The 22,483-nt window shown below is 40.2% G+C and overlaps 1 protein-coding gene across 4 annotated transcripts in view; it reads right to left on the bottom strand.

The window, feature by feature from the left end:
• The window catches only part of myom3 (myomesin 3), a 59,077-nt gene that overhangs the window by 1,806 nt on the left and 34,788 nt on the right, over positions 1-22,483 (bottom strand). For all 4 annotated transcript variants that reach the window (XM_069141722.1, XM_069141729.1, XM_069141736.1 and 1 more), the window contains 22 exons: positions 21,216-21,399; positions 19,617-19,791; positions 19,379-19,500; positions 17,289-17,476; positions 13,505-13,631; positions 11,109-11,290; positions 10,767-10,881; positions 9,822-9,978; positions 9,170-9,276; positions 8,692-8,736; positions 8,340-8,476; positions 5,950-6,094; positions 4,659-4,718; positions 3,853-3,920; positions 2,983-3,093; positions 2,586-2,673; positions 2,338-2,376; positions 1,998-2,103; positions 589-752; positions 452-488; positions 200-222; positions 29-84 (listed from right to left, as the gene is read on the bottom strand). In XM_069141722.1, the coding sequence (XP_068997823.1) occupies positions 29-84; positions 200-222; positions 452-488; positions 589-752; positions 1,998-2,103; positions 2,338-2,376; positions 2,586-2,673; positions 2,983-3,093; positions 3,853-3,920; positions 4,659-4,718; positions 5,950-6,094; positions 8,340-8,476; positions 8,692-8,736; positions 9,170-9,276; positions 9,822-9,978; positions 10,767-10,881; positions 11,109-11,290; positions 13,505-13,631; positions 17,289-17,476; positions 19,379-19,500; positions 19,617-19,791; positions 21,216-21,399 (2,436 nt within the window). The remainder of the gene's footprint in view (positions 1-28; positions 85-199; positions 223-451; positions 489-588; positions 753-1,997; positions 2,104-2,337; positions 2,377-2,585; positions 2,674-2,982; positions 3,094-3,852; positions 3,921-4,658; positions 4,719-5,949; positions 6,095-8,339; positions 8,477-8,691; positions 8,737-9,169; positions 9,277-9,821; positions 9,979-10,766; positions 10,882-11,108; positions 11,291-13,504; positions 13,632-17,288; positions 17,477-19,378; positions 19,501-19,616; positions 19,792-21,215; positions 21,400-22,483) is intronic.

Here is a 22,483-nt window from a genome sequence, read left to right as displayed (position 1 = left end):
CCACAGTTGATCCCTGACAATGTTGTACCTTGCCCTCCATGATGGCTACCACATCAGGAAGACCCTTTGTCACTTTGGCACGATCTGAAAAAAAAAAAAAAAAAAAAAAAAAAGTAACAATCACTCTCTGCTGACATCCACTGCAAAATCTTTAAGTCTTAAGAAAAGTCTTAGCATTAACACATAACCTGTGACTTACTTTTCTCAATAATGGCCAGCTGCCTGAGGGATGAAAACAGAAGGTCAAATCAATATGACATCACACTATCAGAGGCAACGATAATCAGAGCTGAGATGTTTTTCAGGGAATAGTTTTTAAGTAAAACAACAACGTCTGTGTAGGTTATTTGTGAAAATATTGTGTTACCTCAGACTCCTCAGTGTTTTCTGTTAGTGACACACAGCAAGCCATGCTCGGTGCCTCATTGAGCGCAGGTGGTGCAACACTTACTTTAACATCTGGTGCTCCATCAAGGCGTCGGCAAAGGCTGTTGACAGTCATAATAATGATGAAGACTGAGGACATCTGATCACACTGCGTCTTTCTTCTCTCACAACACATAAACCAAAACAATGTTTTCCACGCACCTTGTTCTCCCAGGTCAAGACACCGTTTGTGCGACTCTTTGCCATCAAACATCTCCAAGGTGTATTTGCCTTTATCGTTCTCAGATGGGTTTAATATTTCCATCCAGACTTTCTGCAAGTTGCTGCCAGGCTTTGTTCGGGTTTCCTGGTCAATCCTCTTCTCCCTGCAGGATAAGGAGCACAGATATACTGTTTTGATACTGCTTTATGTGACTTAGAAAGCTTATCAGGTAAACAGTTACCCTTCATGTGTTTGTATGTGGCAGATCCTTAACAAAAACATGAATGTTAGGGGCATAGTCTGGCTTTTGCCTTTGTGGAGTTCAGTTAAACTGCTTCAAGTAGTTATTATTGGCAAAGAAAGTTCTCCTTTAGTGTAACAGGAGTTATCAAAGAGATCATATGCTCAGAAAGTGTGCTAAAGAACCTTGAAAATGCAGCTTAGACTGGATTCAGACTGCACTAATTTTATCCTGGATTATGTAAGACTGTCAGTCCGCCTCAGAGTTTGTTCTCAGATGTTCCCTCTTTCGCTCGCAGCGGACATCCTGAAATGCTCCAGCAGATGGTGCTATGAGCCTAACTTAAGGAACAAGCTCCAGTACACCCTCTGTATTCACAGGTTTGTTTGAGTATGTATTAGTAACTCCCATGCATAATTCAAAACATAGATGTGTTATAAAAGACAGTAATATATATAATCTTTATCAGTGTATATATATATATACACACCAATAAATCTCCTCTACAATCGAAGTTCTATGGGTTGTTGCAGAGCTTTATGTGCAGTGTATGAACCAGGTGTTTTGGTGTCCAGATGTGCATACGGACATCACATCTCTGCTGTCCTATTGAGAACATTTTACGCTGTTTGTAGTTGAACTTTAATAAAGGTTTTGGAAGCTGAACACGTTGGTATTATTTATGCGAAATATAAACTCTTTCACTTACAAACCAGGCCGAAAACAAACTGGAGTTCAGCATAAGAAGTCCTGTAACATCCACTGATTTTAGTTTGTGGGAGAATAAGGAAAAGTACCGCAAACATGTACTTAAGTACAGCACCTGAGTAAATGTACTCAGTTGCTTTCCATCACTGGTAAAATACTGTGTTTCGTGTTAGTGCATGTGCAGTATGTGTAGCTTCTTTTTTTTACTAGCGGCTGCTGTTGGTGCGTCCTCACATGCCAGTGTTATAGCATGATGTCTTTTACAAGACATTTACAGTGTTTACGTCTGTGACTTGCAGTAAACAATGTGACCAACCAGCTAGATGGCGCTGAAGTGAAAATAATCAATCAATTTTGCTAATTTTCTCCCTCACAGAAAGTTAAATGAAAATACTTCGTTCTCAGCAGCATTTCCACGCAGGGTGTCGGGTCAGAGTGGTGCTCGGCGTGTGGACTCACTTGAACTGCCAGCTGGTCTTCAGGAAGCATATATAGTATTTGAATGAGCAGTAGAGCTTGAAGCCTTCAGCGGTGCCCTGAATGCTCAGTGGGCCGGCTGACAGTGCTGCAGAGAGGCAGGGGTCCTGATTATTTAATACCCAACAGTCTGCATAGATTTAATTTTCCTTGGCAATGTAAAACAGTCTGTTTCTTATTTGAGGAGCTCCACAAATTAATATTCTGAAGTCAAAACACCAAATTTAATCAACATTGCTTTCAGGTGTGTTATCCTAATTCCAACACAGCACACCTGCTGTAAAAACAAGTCATTGCCTCATTGCACAAAGGTGTCACTCACCGCACTGTTTACTCAGCTGCTGCAGAAGCTTGTCATACTCTGTAAGTAAAAACCAAAAAAATTATAATAAAGCATTATGAAGGTGTCTTACATTGCTGCGGGGACTCAATAAATACCAAATGCAAGATTTGGATGGAAATTTTTTTTGTCATTAATTGTCTTATTTTCATTAGGAATTGAAAACATGTGGTAATAGAAATGCACAGAGGATGTGTTTTGTTGTTTGAGGACAGGACGTCGCATCTCACCTTCATGCAGTAACTCCAAGACGCTGACGTCCTCTCCTCTCCCATCGGACACCACAGCTCTGTATGAACCAGCCTCTTTCTCTGTAACCTGAGAGAAAATCATCTACCGTATTAAACATATTCAAAACTTTTCAAATTAATTATTTCATATCTCCGGAGAACAGCCAAATGCTTAATTTGACCCTTTTGTCCAGGCTTAATCCGGGTCGAGTTAACCTTAAATCGCACTCCAAGGTGGAGCTGGGAGCATTTCAAAGTCAGACTTGTCAGTACTTAAATCCTACAGACGTCATTTGTCTGTCACTGTGTTTATCTCCTCGCCAGCTACAATTTATGAATGCTGCTTCACATTTGTTTGAGCGCTTATCTGAAACCAGGGCAGTGGGATTTTACGTACCTGTGGGATGGTGAGTGTGCTGACCCCTGACGACTGATCATACACAACCTGGGTCACCTCCACACCTTCCTTAAACCACTTGAGAGACGTGTCCTTGTTTGTGTTCGTCACCTGTGTGATAAGAGATACACAACACTGGTAAAAAAATATTTTATTGTTCTATCTTTTGTTATTGGGGCTGGTCTTAGTTCATTTTTAAAATCATTTTCTTGGGTTTTTGTTGAGGTGCCATTTAGGTTGTTTCTGCGATTCAATTTGTACAATTGCTGGATTGAAATTTTATTCAGGATTGTAAAGTCACATCATTGAAAATGTAACAAATTACTTAAGAGGAGCAATGTGTAGGACTTAGTGGCATCTAGCGGTGAGGTTTCAGATTGCAATCAAGTAAAGAGCCCCTCGCCTCAACCTCCCCTTCCAAGAATGAAGGAGAATCTTTGTTGGCCGCAAGAAATGCGAAAGGCCCTCTCTTAGAACCAGTGTTGTTTGTCCCGTCTGAGCTACTGTAGAAACATGGTTGGTGCAACATGGCGGGCTCCGTGGACGAGGACCCGCTCCCTATGTAGAAGGGCTCATTCGAAGGTCATGAAAACACAACAACTCTTAGTTTCTGGTGATTGTACACTACTAAAAATGTCAGTATGAATACTATATTCTATTTCTGCCAACAGATTTACCTAAATCCTGAACCTTTAAAGACTAATAATGCAAGTAAAACATTTTCTGGACTAGAACTGTTATTGCTATTATAAAATTTATACTACTGAAATAAATTATTTGGTTGAATAATGGTTTCTGAACTTCCAATTTGGTGTTGTATTAGTTGTGTTATTGCCATCAAGAAATTGAATATGTAAAATGTGAAAGTACCTTGCACCGTATTATTAATTCACAATCCTCATTTACACTCCACCACAAGTATTCCTGGAAATAGGGTCCTTGGAAAGAAGAACAAATGAGTATTGATCTGTACTGAGCCACAGAAACAGAGCGACATTAGACATTTATTCAGAACAACAAATGCTAAATAATGCACATATTTATGTCATTTATCAAGTCAAATTATGTCAGTGTGATAATTTACTGTACTGACAATGACAAGTATCTATAATAAGAGTTGTGAGAGGATTTAAATCAGCATTTAGGTAGAAAAGATTGTCCGCCATTTATCTCTTCTGAATTGTAGTATTCTGCATGTAACGGACAAAATGTGTTCTGTGGACTTGGAGTCTCACGTGGACTTTGAATAGTGGCCCCGGTGTGAGATAGTCCACTTGCACAAGCGGGCACTGGGGCTTTGGCCTCTACACACCAAAGAGTTCTCACTCAGGTGACTGAAACATGGAGTTCAGTAGCACAGGAAACTTCCTTTTATTCTTTCTTTCTTTCAGTGACTCTCTAGTCTTAAAAGGTTTGAACGAGACAAACACATCCGTGTCATTAAACACAAAGATGATCAAGAGCTGTTGCAACTGTGAGATGCTGATGCTTCACCTTGGAACGAGATAAAAGAGCGATGCAGTCCCACACAACATAAAACGCTGATGCAACAAAGGTAATGGTTTAGCAATACGTAAACACTACTGCAGTAAGTACCACGAGGGGCCCTCATTAAGCTCTGATAGCATTCTGTGTGTGTGTGTGTGTGTGTGTGTGTGTGGTTGAAGAGTTCTCACCAAACTTCCTCTGATGGTCACGTCGGTTTGCGTCAGCCAAGGCCAGCGTCTGACGGAACTCTGACAGAGACACAGACAACATCAGACAGAGTGCGAAACGACAACCAAACGACAACCAAATCCCGAAGGTCATCAGGTGACGTTGATTTTAACCGGCGTCCTTCTAAGATTCTTACAATCCAAAACAACTTCAAGCACCAAAATACAGAAGAAAGTTGATCATAGGTTGCTGAAGTTGCATTTATACAGTAGGATAAACTATTCTTTAAGTCATTATAAGATCATAATATTAATCTTTATTTATAGAGGTTTTCCCAAAGATAACGGATGGCACAAAATGAAAACTAAATGTTTTCTTGACAATGATGAAAATTAAATCAAGTAGATCTTTGACATATATAGGTACTATAAAATGCAGACTTGAACTTCCTGAAAAAGTCTATGACACACTTAAAGTTAAGCACTATCATTAATCCCCTCAACACTCAAGATTCTGCCATTGTATTTTGAAAGGCATCGGCTCAATCTTGATGAAATCTAAACTATAATAAAACTATGTTTTGAATTTAAGCACACAGCCTCATGATTTAAACGGTGTAAACCAATTACAGATAGTAATACCACAGCAACAATATTTTCCTATCGAATAAGTGGGCGTGAACGCAGTAAAATTTTAGTTTTTGTATTTTCTGTCGTCTTTAGGGGCACAAAGCTGTTGAACAGCATGATGTGCTTGACACTATTTTTACTATAAAAGTCAAGCAAACAAAAGGTGGATATAAGAGAGTCATTGTCACCTGATGTTTTGCAAATCCATTTTTTCCAATCAGAAAACGTACAATGACTTCGCGAAAATCCACACAGAATGGCAGTACAACAGAAAATCTTGCAGTAATAAAAAGTTAAGAGAAAACAGGGAAAAACAGCCATCAGGTTTTCGAAGGCATGTTTTTTTTTTGTATGTGTCTGAATTACAAACAGTTTTTAAAATTCAGATATGTTTGTATTATGATTTCTTTATGTCAGATGATTCTCACTGTTGTGTTTGTATGCTAAAGGCGAGCTTTTCTTTAGGTGGTAGATTTTAGAATAGAGTAGTAAAAAAAGATCAACACTGAATAGACAAACAAACAGAAATCATGTAGCTTAATCTGTGTTTCTCTCGCTAGTGTGTGATGTCACATTTACACCCGTCACACCCCGTTTTCATCGGGTCCTCCCTTGTTCCTAGAAATCTTCCACTACGACATAATAGTGATATGACAACTCTGTGGCTGAGTGAACGACTTACTTTGATCCACAAAGACCAAAGTGAGCTGGTTCTTGGCGCGGCCGTCCCTCAGCTGAGCCGTGTACGAGCCCTCGTCCTCCTGAGAGAGCCGCTCAAACAGGATCTCCACCAGACCTTTGGCCTTGTCGAAGTTGACCTGCCGGTGCTGCCGGGAGAGCAAACACATGTTGCCAGCACGAACGGTGCACATCAGCTCGCGTGCAGACGGACGATCCCGGTTGACGGGTTGATTCACTATCTGTAATCTCACTGATTTAAATAAATAGAGTTTGAAATGACACACGCACGCTGCAGATGAGATATTCCTGTTTCTTAGCACATGTAAACACAAACAAACAGAGACACAGAGCAAACGGCCTTTGAGCTCATTTTCATGGCTTTTATGTTCATCAAGATAAATGTGCGCCTTGCATGTTGATAGGCCTCAGCGGTGGATGTGATTTGTGATGTATGGCGGGCCTAAGGGCCCTAATCAGCTAAATGGCTTTTGAATTCGGGAACCTCAGCTGTGATCATTTAGAAATAATGTGTAATCAGTTCTGTTCAGATGGAACTCTGATATTGGGAAATAATGGAACAAATGAAAATGAAACCCGGGCGAATGAATGGAAGCTGCTGAATGTAAAGCAGCTGCAACGGCGCACACAAACACGAGCCGACACAGACGCTGAAAAATGCAGAGTTGTGAAACCGCAATAATATACGCTGCGTTGTGTTTGTTTTTCTCTCTGTGGACCCATCAACCGCACGGTTGAACGACCTCAACGGCGCCGCCGATTGTTTCTGAGCTTTGTGTCACAACGTATATCAACGCTAAGAAAGTCTGTTCACATTCACTTTGCGTTCTTCGATAATTACGCTGCGTTTCTCGATTTTCAGTCGTCTGAGTCCAAATTGCATTTTACAAAGGCTGGTGACATCACTGTGCTTCTATTTCTCATATTCCTTGCTGCTATAGCGTTGCATTTTTTTTTTTTTTTTTTTAGGTCAATAATAGGGAAGAAATGTTTATGAAATTGCTTTTTGTTTTTGTTGCAAATAGCCATGGCTTCTTCTGAGCAGGTCTGTGAGAGTAAATCATTTGAGGTCATTTGCGATGATACAAATTGCAGCATGAAACTATGCAAATGGTATTACAGAATATATGGTAATAATATGTGTTAATATATTTTTCACGTGTACAGCTTTCAATGTCCCAAATCGAGCGGTAGAGATGTAATATTAGGTCATAACATACTCTTGATTTACAACCTTGAGTATTGTTTGTTTGCAGAAAGTCGTCCAAATAGTTTTATTCATTAAAATAAGCCCAATGTAGATTCCCATGTGAAATCTTTTACACATATGTTTACTATGTTATCATATGTTGCAACATGTGGTAAACATGTGTCATACATGTGTCCCAAGTGGAAAACATGTAAAGCTCACGTGTTTTTTTTTCTCCAAGGGGTATTTCCGTTTTGGAACGGCAGTGAGAGAATGACTCAGACAGCCAGAGGTTTATACATCACATGATTTAGGAGCCAATCCCTTCACCCTGCAGGGCGGCACTTTTATTACCATCGAGCTGCCAGCTTGAGCTGCAGGTTAGTGGCGGAGGGGGTGACTGGAGCTAGAAGCAGGGACTATTTGCGTACTAATAATTCTGCACGTACCGAACGAGGGAAAAGGTGTGAGTTAGATCTCAGCAACTTTAATTTTGATAACCTGGGAAGAGTCTTTTGGGGTTTAACTTTGTAGAGGGACTTCAGCGATAACTCCAAGTTTAAATCACAACCAAATTACTGCAGTGTAATTAGTGACTTTTAAAAACTCGACATCCTGGGGAACAAGACCCGAGGGAAGGCCCGGGAACAATCTGAGGGGCCGCGAGATGATTAAAAGGAAAAACAAAAAGTCTTGTATATGACATTTTCTCAAATGTTTTGCTTCTTTTTTCACATCAGGCCTCTGAAATAATAATAAAAAAAAAAAAATTCAAAAATAATAAAACTGCAGGTTTGTCTCACCTCCACTGTCCTCTACAATCCTGGGAGAAATCCATTAAAAATCATTGCTCAGGACTCGTGACGACACTGGAGCCCTTGACCTACCAATAGAATAGTTTATAGTATCTGAATAGTTTCATTTTACAGCCACTAATTTCCCTGATGAGAACCAGCCCAACATTTCTTGGCGGCGCAGACCATATATGCTGTTGTTCTACCCGAACAGGGCGCCCCCGAACTCAGCAGCTCTGGAAGTGGCCCGTTGGTGGATCCTTTCATCCAACCACCTCACCGTATGAAGGTTAGCAGCAGTAGGGAAATCGTTTAACCCTCACAGGGTTCGGGACCTCCTCAACTGTCCGAGCTGCAGTAACGCAGGATGACCCGAGCGGCGGTTCTTACCGGAGTGCTGGAGATTTCCCGGTCATTGAAGATGAGACGGAGCTCGGCGGCGTTACTCAGACTCTCCGTCTGAAGCCAGAGACGCACGCCGCCTTTCTCTGAAACCTCCACTTGCCAGCCCGACTTCAGCGCTATCACTGCCAAAGGGAAATTAAAGACATATAATCACATGTAGAAATACCTAAACTGGTGAAAAATACATTATGACAATAACATGTCATAAATAAGTATGTATAAGATTGATTACAGTGATTAAATTGATTAAAATAAGCTTACAGGTCTGTGTAAAATCCTTTATAATGTTTTATTTTCCTCTGAACACTTCTTTTCGTGGTGCATTAAAGGTACATACGTGGATTTCTGACTTGCCAGCTGAGTTCTTTGAGCCGTTCAAGGTCTGCAAAAAAAAAGTTAAAAAAAAAAGAGCAGCTGAAGGTTAATTATCACGGCTCACATTTTGTCATCCTGTTATATCGTCAAACTACCAGCGAATAGAACAATGACTCGCATAGTTTGATTTTGAAGCAGGAGAGTTGATTGAGAGCATATGCTTAGTTGGACAAGTGACCTTGTGGAAGCGGCTGTTGAGGGGGACAATTACTTGCTTGAGGGAAAAGCTTGATAACCCTGAAAATTAAAGGTTCTGTAATGTTCCTGCTGCCGTCAGCTTCTTCAATAACACACAAGACAACTGAGCTGAGTTGCTTTTTTCCATTGTGGCTGAAATGAAGTTAAGAATTGGAGGAGACAGTTTCTCATCATGAACCTTCTACTCTGAGTCATTTCACCTCTATCTCACATTTTGAACAAACAAAAACGCTTCAGTTTACCGTCAGCAGTGAAGTCATAGCTGGACGACAGGTGGGGGTTGTCACTCATCTCCACTGTGTAGAGACCCAGGTCCTCCTCAGAGGGGTCTGTGAAGGTGAGGACGGACCTGACGGACAAATTGAAAAGGAGACAGATAGATGTACAGATCATTCACCCTGCAGTGCAGGTGATCAGACTTTCTGCCCTAATTCCTCTCCTTACTGGAAGAAATGATTGTTTGACATACTATGAATAAGTAAAACAGTGTGAACATGAGAGCTGGAAAGGATGCATTCAGTGTGAATCCCAGTGAGAAATACTCCCAAGATGTCAATTTACAAAGTAACAGAAGTCATTTGTCTCATTAAGTTTTGTCTGTCCACAGCCCTGGGTAATTTAAAACCTTAATATTTGCTGGGTCTGTGCAGGGTAAACAACATTTCTTTAGTCACGGCTCAACAAATAAGCGATGCCGTTTTTATAAGTGTGAAAAACCGAAGAGAAGTTAATGGTTTAAGAAACATATAGTGATGAGTTTAACGCCGCCTCCACAGAGTCTGAAACCAAACAGTTTTCTCCCCTTAAAGGAGCCCTTGTTACTCACAAACACAGTCACAGATATCTTCCCAGGGAAAAAGTTGAACTCTTCATGCTTGCACACGAACAACCTACCGATTATTCTTGGTCTCTGCTCTCACTCTCCCGCCGTCGATGGGTTCCGTGTAATTTTTGCTCCACAGGAACTCGCTCGCGTCGTTCACCTCAGCGGCCTCATAGCCCAAAAATATGAAGCCGTCGTCATCCACACCAATCTCAATGTTTTTGGTGCCTGAGAGTGAAAGAGACGGTGAGAAAGCATCATGGATTTAAATTATTTTATTATTTAGTCTACAATGTGCTGCTGTAGCTCAATAGTTTCCAATTATTCTGAACATTATTCCATTCTGAGGAATACATTTTATTGTATCATCTATTATTGCACTTACTATCCTTTACTTTATCTTGAATATTTTCTTATCTTCACTTCTCTCATCAAACAAACTGCACAGCCTGCAGATGATGCGGGAAGTTACATTTTCACTTTTATATATCTGTTAAATATATCTTATTATGTTCCACTGGTTGGTTGTATTCTGGTCAGAATGCTGCATGTGTTGTATGATGTAAATGTCTTTGAAATATTTGTATATTTACCACTGCGATGAACTGATGTTCACTGTGTTTAGGTGGGCATGAAGGGGAATTTTAAAAAGTAGTTCAACATTTTCTTTGGGGAAATATGCATATTTGATCTCCAGCAGAGAGCTAGATGAGAAGATTGAAACCACTCTCATTTGAAGCTGGAGTCCAAAGCACTTTGTCAGAATCAGGCAAGCTGTTTCTACCTGTTTCCAGTCTTTATGCTAAGCTAAGCTAAGCATCTCCTGACTCCGACTTCATATTTAAAGGAGATCTTTACTGAGATCTTCTTCAGTCATTTAATAAAACAAAGTTCTCATCGCTCAGAAAAAAAAAAGCAATGAATGATTGTGCAGCTTTTCCTATTAGTACACACTGAGGCTGATATTTATTTGCGATATTTTTTTTTACTGTAAATGTGGAACCAGGATGACTGACCTGGTCGCGTCTCCGCTGTGACCGGCTCAGTGGGCAGAGAGGCACGACCCACTCCAGCCTCATTGACAGCCAACACACGGAAACGGTAGGTCTGACCCGCCTGAAGACCCGACACCTGGACGCCATAAGACATCAAACATTTACTAGTCACTGTCATAATTCATCATGGTTATTTCAGCACCTGGACCGTCAGACGCGCAAAGGAATGAAATGCCGGTGCACAAGTTTCTGCGGTGGATTTAATGAATAATAACATTGGACTACTTTATACAACACATGGATCGTTTGACCTGTTAAATCACGTAATGAACAAATCCTGAACATGTTTATAGCTTAAGTCACCTTGTAATTTGTACCAGAGATGGGTTTGTCATTGAAAGCAGTCCAGTCGTCTGATTGGTCGCCCTGGCTGACTTCCAGTAAATAGCCAGTGACGGGGCCTCGTCCTTCGTACAGCGGATTCGCCCACAAAAGCACCAGAGATCCGTTTCTCGCCTCCCTGACCTCCAGGTCGTAGGGGCAACCTGACAGGGAGCACACAGGGGTCATGGACAGACTGTGTATCAGGGTTAATGTTTTTTTGTGCAGGGGAGCAGAGAAAGGCCCAAAACCTGGGGTTGAAAAGCAATACAGAAGAATCTCACAGTGAAATAAACTACAAGAAAAAAACAGCTGCCATATGTAAAACATCCTTCTTCACAATGGGAAGTCATAACAAACCCGACCAGTAAAGTCAAAATGAGTCCAGTGACTTTCCTTAATCTTCCCCAACTGACTTAATTCCAGCTCGCGATAGTTAATTTTGCTTAATGATTTCTGGTGACTTTTAAATTATTAATGACACAGAGGAAAGCCCATTTGCCGAGATTAACGAGCTGCGCTTTTTAAGTGACACATTCGAGAGAGAGCGCGCCCGCCTCGCTCTCTTTTCAATATTAACGGGACGAGGAGCTGATATGAGCGGGGCCACAACTGGTGGGTATTACTGAGCTCCCACACACTGAGGCCACTTTCTGTGTGTGTGTGTGTGTGTGTGGGTGCATGTGTGGTTTTGTACATGTGGGATGCTTCTAATAATAATAAAGGGCGTAATTTTGCCTGCGGATTGAGACTGCACTTCCTCCTCACTTTTCCAAATCCTATCATCATTTTTGTGACAGAATTCACACACTTATATAATCTCAAGCTCATTTTCCGCCTCAAATCTCTGTAAACATCGCCGGCTTACTTTCCAGACGCCACAGTCCAAACTGAGGGAAGAGAGGAGATGATACATATGTTGTTGTTTTCTCTCAGTCTTCCTCAGTTATTACCAATGCGCTCAAGGCAATGGGGGTTTCAGCGAGAGGAGCATCCAGAGCTTCCAGGACTTGTTCGCCTGTCGAGCTACATGCAGGCTGACTTTATGTGTTGGAGGGAATGTAGTCGTGGCTGTATTTAGCCTGAGTTGAACGCCTGCAGACACTACTCAGGGAAAAAATGAACCTCCCCTCCTGTTTATTTCAGGTAAAAATGAACTAATATTCTACTTACTGTTAATATTCTCCTACACTGGTACTTGAATAAAACATCAATTCCATCAAGAAAACTGATCACGATTTCAATTATTGTTACTGCATCAACAATACAGTAATGGTTAACATATAATTAACACGTTTTCATGTTTTCAAACACAACTAATATCATCTTTATTTCTTTAAACGCTAGATTGATTTAAGCAAAACTGTAAATAAAAACACAGAAGATATATTACAGACAGTTGTATAATAATGTTATTCATGGCACCCTTTCCTGATTCCTGCAGGTCAAAACCTGTTTTTTTTTTTTTTTGCTGTAGTGGATTCAGTGCCTTTGTGTTGCTATGGGATACGAGCCACCATCCATAAGCAAAATATAATGAATTCCACCAACTAATTCTAACTGCAGGCTGTTATTTTGGATGTTATTTCAGCTGCGATATTAGTCACTTGACTGCTGACCTCTGCCTTTATTTTACATTTTAATGACACGATATGCAAATCGCCACTTTTTATTCTGCTACTTCACGCTGACCTGTTTATGTTGTTGTGCACTTTTACTGGTGCAATTTAAATAAAATGAAATTTGCAGCGAGTGGTAATGGCTCCTCCAGTTGATGGATGGTCTTTGTATCCATCTCACCTCCCTCTCCGAGCCAGGGTCAATAAACCAATAGCAGAAATTGCAGGTCAGGAAGGTATTGACTGAGGCTTAAACTCCCAGTGCTCTTGAATAACTGTCTAACTTGGAAATGATTAAAGTTAAAGTCCTCCTCCAGTCAAAGTTTCAGCGTACAGAATGATGTATGTGAAGACACAGTGTCTTTTTGCTCCCCTTTAATCGGGTTTTAAGATGTTGCAAATAGTTTTGGAGGCAAACTGTGGTCCAATATGCAACTTACAAAGGTGTGTTCTGGAAATATGAAACCGACAGTGGACAAAACACTGAAAATGGACTTATGTTAAAGTACGTTATATGTAGAACATGTTTTTTCCAGGGGTTAAACTTCTGATTCAGAATTTTTCAAGATTCAAGATTTGTACAGTAAAACACATCACAGTATTTTAAAATGATGTCTGGATATATATATGTATATATACACGGTACCAGCAGACAAATGTGCAGCAGTTTTTCTTCTGTCACACGTTCTGGTTCGTGGAGATGTTTTGGAGAAATCTTAAACGCAAAGTTTTTGTCTTGTAAAGGTAATTCTCGTTCACCTGGCTCTGGCATTGTCCACTTCTCACACAGGAACGCATCGCTGGCCTCAGAGGGCTTCCCGACGCCGACCACGTTGGCAGCAAACACACGGAATTGGTAGAATTCTCCACTCGTCAGGTTACAAACCTACAGAAGTAGATCAGGCATTAAAATGGTGATCAGCTGCAGACAAAATGGTGCTGGCAAAGAAATACGGATGAAGTTCACATAACGTAAACTTTTATGCAAGACAAAAATGTAAAAATGGTAAGAAAAAATATTGTGTTAAAACCAAAAATAAAGGAGAAGCAATCATGCTAAACAAACATTTGAGTGATTTGGAAGATTTCGTTCGACAAAACCCTGAAATATCTGGCATATTTGTTCAATTTTGATGTGTTTAAGTTCGCAAACTTTGCTTCAAAAGCCTGGAAATGAAGGCAAGGTGGACAATATCCTTTGTAATTGTCTGGATTTCTCCAGAATAAAGCAGTACTTGTTTTATCAGTGAGTTTTCCATCTTTTTCAGACAGATTAGATGAGATTTTGTACAACGTAGTGAAATAATTATATAAACTTCTTTGATTCATGTAAATAAAAACAACGTTCTGGCTGCCTTAAAGAAAAAAACCAGACGATATTTCACATCATATGGGAGCAGAAGTTCCCCGCTTGTACAGTTACACCCCTCCTCACTCCAAAAGGCATTTTACAAGGTATTAGCTGTGCTGCTGCCACAGCATTTTTCTGAGCCCCCTAGACACTTTTGCTTTGGGAAGACAGGGGATTCAGCCCTATCGATCTCTTCATTGATCTTCCTATTCACAGCCACTTAGACTTTAAGGCCCTTATCGCCTCTGTGAACACTTGTGAACCCCGGCTGATGCTTTTCAGCGCTCTCCCGGTAACTAATTGACACAACCAGAGGGAGCTAATTTCACAGTAATAGCAAATCACTATCTAAAAACCGCTGCCCCACATCTGCCACCCCCCCTCATTATCTACACAGCCTCCTCTAACCACATTTAAGGTGGAACGACAACCTTCTTGTCAGACCGATAGACAGTCCAACCCTCAGAAAGACAATGGCTGTCTGGAAGAAGGAAGTGAAAGAAAGTACGACTTTCATCCACTAGATGGCAAACAGGCTGCATTTGCTTATTTGACGAGTATTTTTCATCCTCCATTGGCTTCATGTTTTGGACAGTGCAAAGACTGAAGCTGAGCTGTGCTTCATCAGGACAACATCAATCAAAATAAAACAATCTGTGACTTTAGTCAAATTTATCCCCTGCTTGATTCCATCCATTGAAATATTGTACTTTATACTCCATTATATTTTTCTGACAGCTCTAGTTACTCTTTACATTGCAGGTTAAAAGATCCAAAAATATAAAATGCTAAGTTTGTCATGTTTCAAATGTCAATGAACTCTCAGTTTCCAAGTGATTTTGCCTATAAATGATTTTGAGGGTTTCATTTCAATAACTGTTGGAGGCTGAAAGAGGTAAAGTTATGTATTATAAGTATATCGGTTACTTCAGACAGTATTTAGACCCATTCAGTTTTTACACACTTTGCAACAATGTTTTTGTGATCAATAATCAACATTCAATAAGCTATAATGACAAAATGAAAAAAAGAAATTCCCAAAAAAGGAGAAAATCTCACATTTACAAGACTACTCTGACCTTTTGCTGAGGAACTCCAAACTGTGTTCAGGTGAATCCTGTGACTTTAAAAATCCTTGAGATGTGACTAGAACTTGATTGGAGTCCGCCTGAGGCGAACTGAACGGATCAGAGGGCACACATCGGCATTGGCTGCCAGCAAGGCTTCTACAAAGTACTGAATTAGTGATTTGCCAACTTTTCTAAATGACAGATTTCTGTTTTTGAATTTAAATAAATTTGCAAAAATCTCTAAAAACATGTTTTAAATTTGTCATTATGGGTCATTGAAGGTTGATTGGTTGGAAAACAATGAAACTTTTACTCTATAAAGTGTGCAAAAAGTCAGAATACTTCCAGATCAAAACATACGTTTGTGTTACAGAAGTTCTTTTTGAAGGTTTTCTTCATCATTTCATGACACCCCTGATCTATTTTGTGTTCGACTAAGCTGACCATTGAACTAAAATATGTGACGACTGCTCTTATAAGTCGTTACAATTAAAGCAACCTCAACTAAAAAGAACAAAACGGTGAATATTATGCATTGATGCATCAGAATTAACATATTATTACCATTAATATAACACTCAAAGTTGACATTATTTTTTTGCACTTCTGTACTTTAAGTAGGATTTAAATTTAAATGACAGATTTTTAGTTGTGATGGGGGACTTTTACACATTTTTATTAGTACTTTTAAGTGAACACTCTGCTTACTGCTTTCAATAGAAATAGAGGAAAATACAAGGGATTTACATCTGTTCACGGCTGAATAAAGCAGGATCAGGGAAGAAAGAAATAGCTAAAATCAAGTCTACAACTCAAACCCGGAAAAGAAAAGAGGGCTGACCACGAAATAGAGGCACAATCAATGAGCTAATGACTCTAATTTGGATCCAGGAAGCTGCCAACTTGATTCAAATAACAGCTCCTGCTGGAAAAAGAAATTGTGCTTCTTGAGGATTTGATGTTGTTGAGATTTCTCATTCAGCCCAGAAGGAGGCGCTGCATGTTCTCATCTCTTCTAGCAAAGGGGTCTCCAATCCTTGAGACTCTGCTCTCCAACATGTGGGGCTAATCTTGATACCAGTGGCACAGTGAATTTCCTTCTAATTGGCTTTGTCTTTGTTTTTCCCAGGAGCTAAAAACAACCACTCACACACAGCACATTTGCACAATGTCTAATTACGGAGCACCTGTAATCTCTCCGAGACAGGTTAAAGATTTAACTTTCCCCTGGGTCTCCATGGACACTGCTTGTTGCCTAGTGACACAGCCAATGTGGAAGAGGGAGCTTTATAGCCATAATGGCCATTATATTGAGGCAACTGCAAAATGAAGAGATAACTTATATTAGTGTAATTATATTAAAAGTCCTTGGGTAATAAGTAACAGGAATTCTCTTTGTGTGCTGACTGAGGGATTTTTATTGATTATTTTCATTTTGCTTTAATCAGAATTGAAGAAGAGGTTCTTTGTTGTTATATTTGTCAGTGAGCTGAAAAGACACTTTATGAGTTCTGCAAGTTCATGTGCATCATGAAAAGCATCTTTCAACAGTGTTTCATGCAAATCATAAGAAAGGAAAAAAGTTTACACAGACACAAGCAGCTGTCTGAGGTTGTACTACGCAGTGCTTTGTATAGATGCTAATGTCTGGATGCTAACATGCTTACAATGGCAATACTAAAATGCTGTAGCAAGTGCAAAGTTTTTCATGTTTACTTACCATCCATCAGCTGATTATCTTAGTTGGTTGTGTTAATATTTGCTAAAACACAGTAGAGCTAAGTTTTCGAGGGAACGTCATTCATTTTGCAAGTATCTTAAAGTACATCACAGGGCGAATTGAAATTTCGTCCTAATACTGGTGCTAGATGAAATGTCATAAGTTTCTGTACATAAATTTCATGGCATCTATTCAATATTTGTTAAGGCATTTTGTAAAAATGGGTCTACCGTAGAGGACAAGTGAGAGAAACAGATTTCGTGCCAATTAATCCGATACAAAATTGTAAAGCTGCAGGAGGAGCTAGAGGAAAAGTCAGTGGTATTCATCCTCCATGCTGCATTGATGTCTGCACAACATTTCCTCCAAAGGATTTCATCCAGTAGTTCAAGCACTACTCACTTTAAACTGCCTCTGTTTGGCAGGCTTGACGTTGACCTCCCTCCATGTTTTCGTGCCCTTTTCTCTCTGGTCCAGGAAGTAGCCACGTGCCGGATCTCCCCCGTTACAGGAGGGGGCCCTCCAGCCCAGCACCATCTCCGATCCGGTGCACAGCAGCAGAGCGATGGCAGAGGGAGCAGAGGGAACATCTGGGCAAGCAGAGGTAATAATAATTTAAAAAAAAAAACAGCAAAAAAAAAAAAAGAAAGAGTCATAGAAGATAGATGAGAGAATCTCTGCTGGCAACCATCCTCGCTAAATAGACCAAGAAATGCCAACAACTCCCTGCTGGAATTCAACTTCTGTCGAGATTTACAAATTCATGACTCCAGGCCGATATATAAGGATTCTCAGAAAAGAATGAAAGAAATATTTGGCTCATATTCTATTTGATAAAAATGTATTCCTCACAAAGAACTGGACTCAAGCCATCATCCCCGAGGTAACGGCGGAGTGGCAGAAGAGATGTGAGATTATTCAGGCAGTGAGTGGCAAGTGAAATGTGTCATCGCTGTACTGTACTGCAGGCTGCAGACTGCATATTATCTGAGCCTGCAACACAGCAAGTAAGAAGGGTCAGTAGCTTTTCAAGTGTGGTCATTTATTGCCTGATAAGTAATTTGGTAGAGGCTACATCACCAAACAAATGGGGAGTGATGTGTGTGAACTTTTCATCGTCAGCCTTGCTTTTATTCGTTGTAAAACTCGAGTAAAACATTTTCTGAAACCCCTGTGATGTTATCGGAGAAGCTGGAAATATGAGTAGGACACTGAATGACAAAAATAATTATCTCCAACATTTCCATCTAAATAACTGTCTGCTAAGTTGCTATCTTTCACTGAGGGGTGACTGAGTCTGAGGCCAACTGATGAAAGCCGTTGCGCTGTTATGATTTGAACAAGCTGGGTGTGTGACGACACAATGGGACCAATGAGAAGTGGTGCACAGGTAGTGAGCGGTGGGATCACAGCAGTGATTACACACATCCGTTATGGTGGTAGGCGGAGCTAAGGCAACAGGCTATCTCCTCAACTCCCTCTTTAAATGCCAACATACTGATGTCACACAGATAACACCAACAAGTCCTACAAACCCAACGATCATACAGGTCGTTTCTTCCTCATTTTAAATACGACCCACAGAAGTGTTTCGTTAATTAAGCACCCTTGGTTCGGTTTAGACACAAAAAACATTTGTTTAGGGTTCGAGAAATATAATGGTTTGGGATAAAATGATGACTTGAAACAAGTTGGGTGCTCAAGTTACATCTTTTTTTAAAAATTAGGCAACCTTTGTCGTCATAGCAACAGTAAACCCGATTTTTAAAAACTGTCCCTATTTGTGGTTAAAAACAGGTATCGAACCGACTACCCAACCCTCCTCCTCCTCCTAACAAGGAAAACTGCCTTAATATAGACCTGCGTCACTTCTCCGAGACACCAGCTTGCCGTGATTGTTACAACCGCTAGCAGGCGCTTAACTTTAAAACATTGCTGCGGGTGAAATAAGCCGATTGCACTACAGACTTATGGGGCTGGCCTTGGCGCCACTGTTTGGATCTTTGGTCAGTGAAGTCCCAAAACAGCGCTGCAATTACTGCTTATCGCCACAGGTGGCGCCAAACAGAACGAAAAGGAGCTCTGAGAATGTTACTTTTGAGGTGAACGCTAAAAGTACTGAATCACGCTGTATGATGATGCACATGCCTTTGCAGAGAGGGATCAGGAAGCTGTAAAGGAAAACTACAGACATGAAAAAGTCTGCTTTGAAAGTTCTTGTGAAGATCAAGAAAAAAAGCGTCTCGTTCAAAATCTAACATGAATGTACCCCGAGGTCTTCGTTTTAACAACACTCTGCATTTAGATGTTGGCAACTCTGATTGATATGTTTAACTTTTAAATATCACATTACAGTATTAAGTGCTCCGAAGTTAATCTCTGCAACAGATACCTTGTGCTTGTCAATTAGTAAAACCATCACAAAATCTTTAGAAAGAACTTGATACTTGATTTGAAGCTGAGATTTTGTCTCCATTGTTTTGTGCACTTACGAAGGGCTGATTTGACCAAGATGGAGCAAGACTCCTCTGAATAGTTGCTGTTTCCTGCTCGACTCACGGACTTCACTCTGAACACGTATTCGCCCCGAGTCTTGAGGCCGTGGACTGTAAACCTGAGGAGGGATGAGAAAGATTATCAATCACTACACATGTTTTTATACAGACTACTTCAAAATATTTTGAACCTTTGAAACGGGTCAGAAAATGTTGAAGAATCTCTCACATGTACCTGGTTTTGGTCACAGGCTTGTTGTTAACAGTCACCCAGTCCAGTTTGCCAGCCTCGCTGTAGTACAGGTAATATCCCAGGATGTCGTCTTTGTCTTCGGGTTCTTGCCACTTGAGCAGGACCGAGGTGTCTGTGTCACTAATGACCATGACAGAGTGAGGAGGAGCAGGCGCCGCTGATGGGAATCAGATAAACATTTATTAGCTAAAACTGTGAAACCTGAAATGGTCAAATGACTATTGACCATAAGATAAAACTCATCCAGCTCATTTAGTAATTTAAAATGAGAGATTAATGAAATACACAAAAATCAAACCTGTGAAGCCGACAGACAATATTTCTAAAGCTGATCTGCTCAGTATGTTGTACTTCGATTACAACAATGTTGACTTTTATACTCAAATACGCCTTAAAGGTCCACTGTGGAGGTTTTGATGCACAGGGACATTACAGTGCAAAACACACACACACACACACACACACACACACACACACACACACACACACACACACACACACACACACACACACACACACACACACACACCTGATCTAGTGGTGGCGGCAACACACAAAGGAACACAGCAATGTACCGGGAAAGGCAGTGAAAACTCATGTACTTATAGATGTAAACAGGTTTCAAACTGTTAAAATAAAACAGCTTTGCACATTTTCTGAGAGGACAGAAACACGCTCAACAGATTTGTTAGATCTCAAGGATACGCACACAGTTGGTGATGAAATAAGATAAGATAAGATAAGACTTTATTAATCCCACCGTGGGGGAATTTAGTCATCACAGCAGCATAGAAACACAGTTAGGAAAAAAAAAGGTGCACACAATAAGAAAAATGATGTAGAATACGTAGACAATAAAATAATATAGATGAAAAGAATAATAAGAGAGTAAGACCAATGAATAAATACACACACACACACACACACACACACACACACACACACACACACAAAACAATTATACAATTTGGGATGAAAATACACACTGAAGATAAAAATAACTCCACAGAGCTTCTTTAAATAGGCCTCCACTCATGTCAAAGGGAGAGCTAAACCAATTAGTGGATTGATTAGTCAAAGAATGAATTGGCAAATATTGAGGTTAAATTGTTCCAATCGTTTATCAAGCTTCTTATTTCTGCTGATTTGCTGTTTTTCTTTAGTTTACGTGATAAAATAGATTTTGGATGGTAAATATGTCGCCTTTTTTTCTCCCCGTTGGGTGATAGATTATACACTAAACAACTCTTGATCTATTGAAAAATGAATCAGCAGATTATTCAGTAATTGAAACACAATAGCTGGCTGAAACCTAAGACGAGCTCTGAAACCTTTTCACATACAATTTGACGTCCAACTGTTCAAATTGCGATACTAATTCAATGGACAGCAATATATGTGACCAGAGCTACAATTTCTGTCGTTATCACCTTCTACTAATCAAAATTATGTGTGCAAAGCTACAGCAGGTGCAATACAGCGCTGGCACGGAAACAAGAAGATTGCTCTTCAATATCCAAGTGACCTTTACAATCAGCAGAGTAATAAATGGGCACCAGTACAAAACACACTCTCTCTCACCTTGAGGCTTTCCGAGGGAGATCGGCTCGCTCGGCTCAGAGGGGTCGCTGACGCCGTACCTGTTGATGGAGCGCACTCTGAACCAGTATTGCTTGCCCTTATCCAGGTCAAACACAGGGAACCTGCGAGAGTTTACCACCGTGTCCATGCTGGCTAGCTCCCAGCCGTTCCACCCTGCCAGGCGCTGATCCAAGCACAGCATCAGAAAAACACAAAGTTAATTTAAAAAAAAAGCACCATCTATCTCAAGGACATCTTCATTCATCTTCAAATATTCTGCTGGATCCAATCTGCACTCCAGTGATGAGCTCAAGCTGCCAAATACACTTTACAAAGTCCCATAATTCATTCTAATTTTCTACCATCACTTACTCTGTTAACTGCCGATTGTCTGGCTTTTGGAGCAAACTACTTCATGTACAGACAAGGGCAAAGAGGAATAAAGATCGGCAGTTTGGTATAACGGGCAGAGGGACATGCAGACAGAAATATGAACACATGATTAGATTTAGAGAGAGAGAAAAATGGCCAGATGGAGAGAAAAAAAGAAAGAAGTAGTCATAAAAACAAATGGATAGGGAATAAATTGTTGATAACATCTTGACATCTTTTCTTCATCTTTGGCCATTATCCATTTTGGCTATCTATCTTATAGTCTGCATTTATTTTACTGTTTCTCTGCTCCTCATCATTATTTTACTCTCTGAGTCTCTGTTTGAGGTAGAAAACCTAACAATAGAACAGGGTATGTCAAAGAGATCAGTGATTATAAAGTGCCTGCTCAAGGGCGAAAAGGATATTTGAATGTTCCCTTCATTATATAAGCGGAAGTGAAGCTGCATACTTTTAGTAATTTGAGATGCCTTTGACAGATTTGACAGTTTTATTACCTCAGTAACTTATAAAGCTTCAATAAAAATCTGTTTCCTGTGGCAGTTTTCTGATTATTGGAGGTAGAAGCCGCTGAGCATCTGGGTTGATATTAGAGAGCTCTTTATTGTTGTAAAGAGCAGGTCAGTTCCCAAACTTTGACATGTTGGAAGAAAACTTTCTAAAGTTTCAACCTTGAGTTGGAAAAAGAGATCAAACACTACAGGTCAGATTGTTTTTCCAAACATTTATTAGATGCATCATTGAAATACTAATGCACCAGAGTACGTCTCTGATGAATCTTAAACCACACAAAAACCTACAAACCACAGTTAAATCACCATTTAATAAGTGAGTCCTTTAAATGTGCAAGGTAGAAAACCCCTGTTGCCAAATCA

This window comes from Embiotoca jacksoni, unplaced genomic scaffold (assembly GCF_022577435.1).
Source record: "Embiotoca jacksoni isolate LCO1_2020_lvr unplaced genomic scaffold, fEmbJac1.0.p SCAF_11, whole genome shotgun sequence".
Classification (NCBI taxonomy): domain Eukaryota; kingdom Metazoa; phylum Chordata; class Actinopteri; family Embiotocidae; genus Embiotoca; species Embiotoca jacksoni.
Note: the sequence above shows the minus strand (reverse complement) of the source record. Positions and strands in the feature narration are given on the sequence as shown.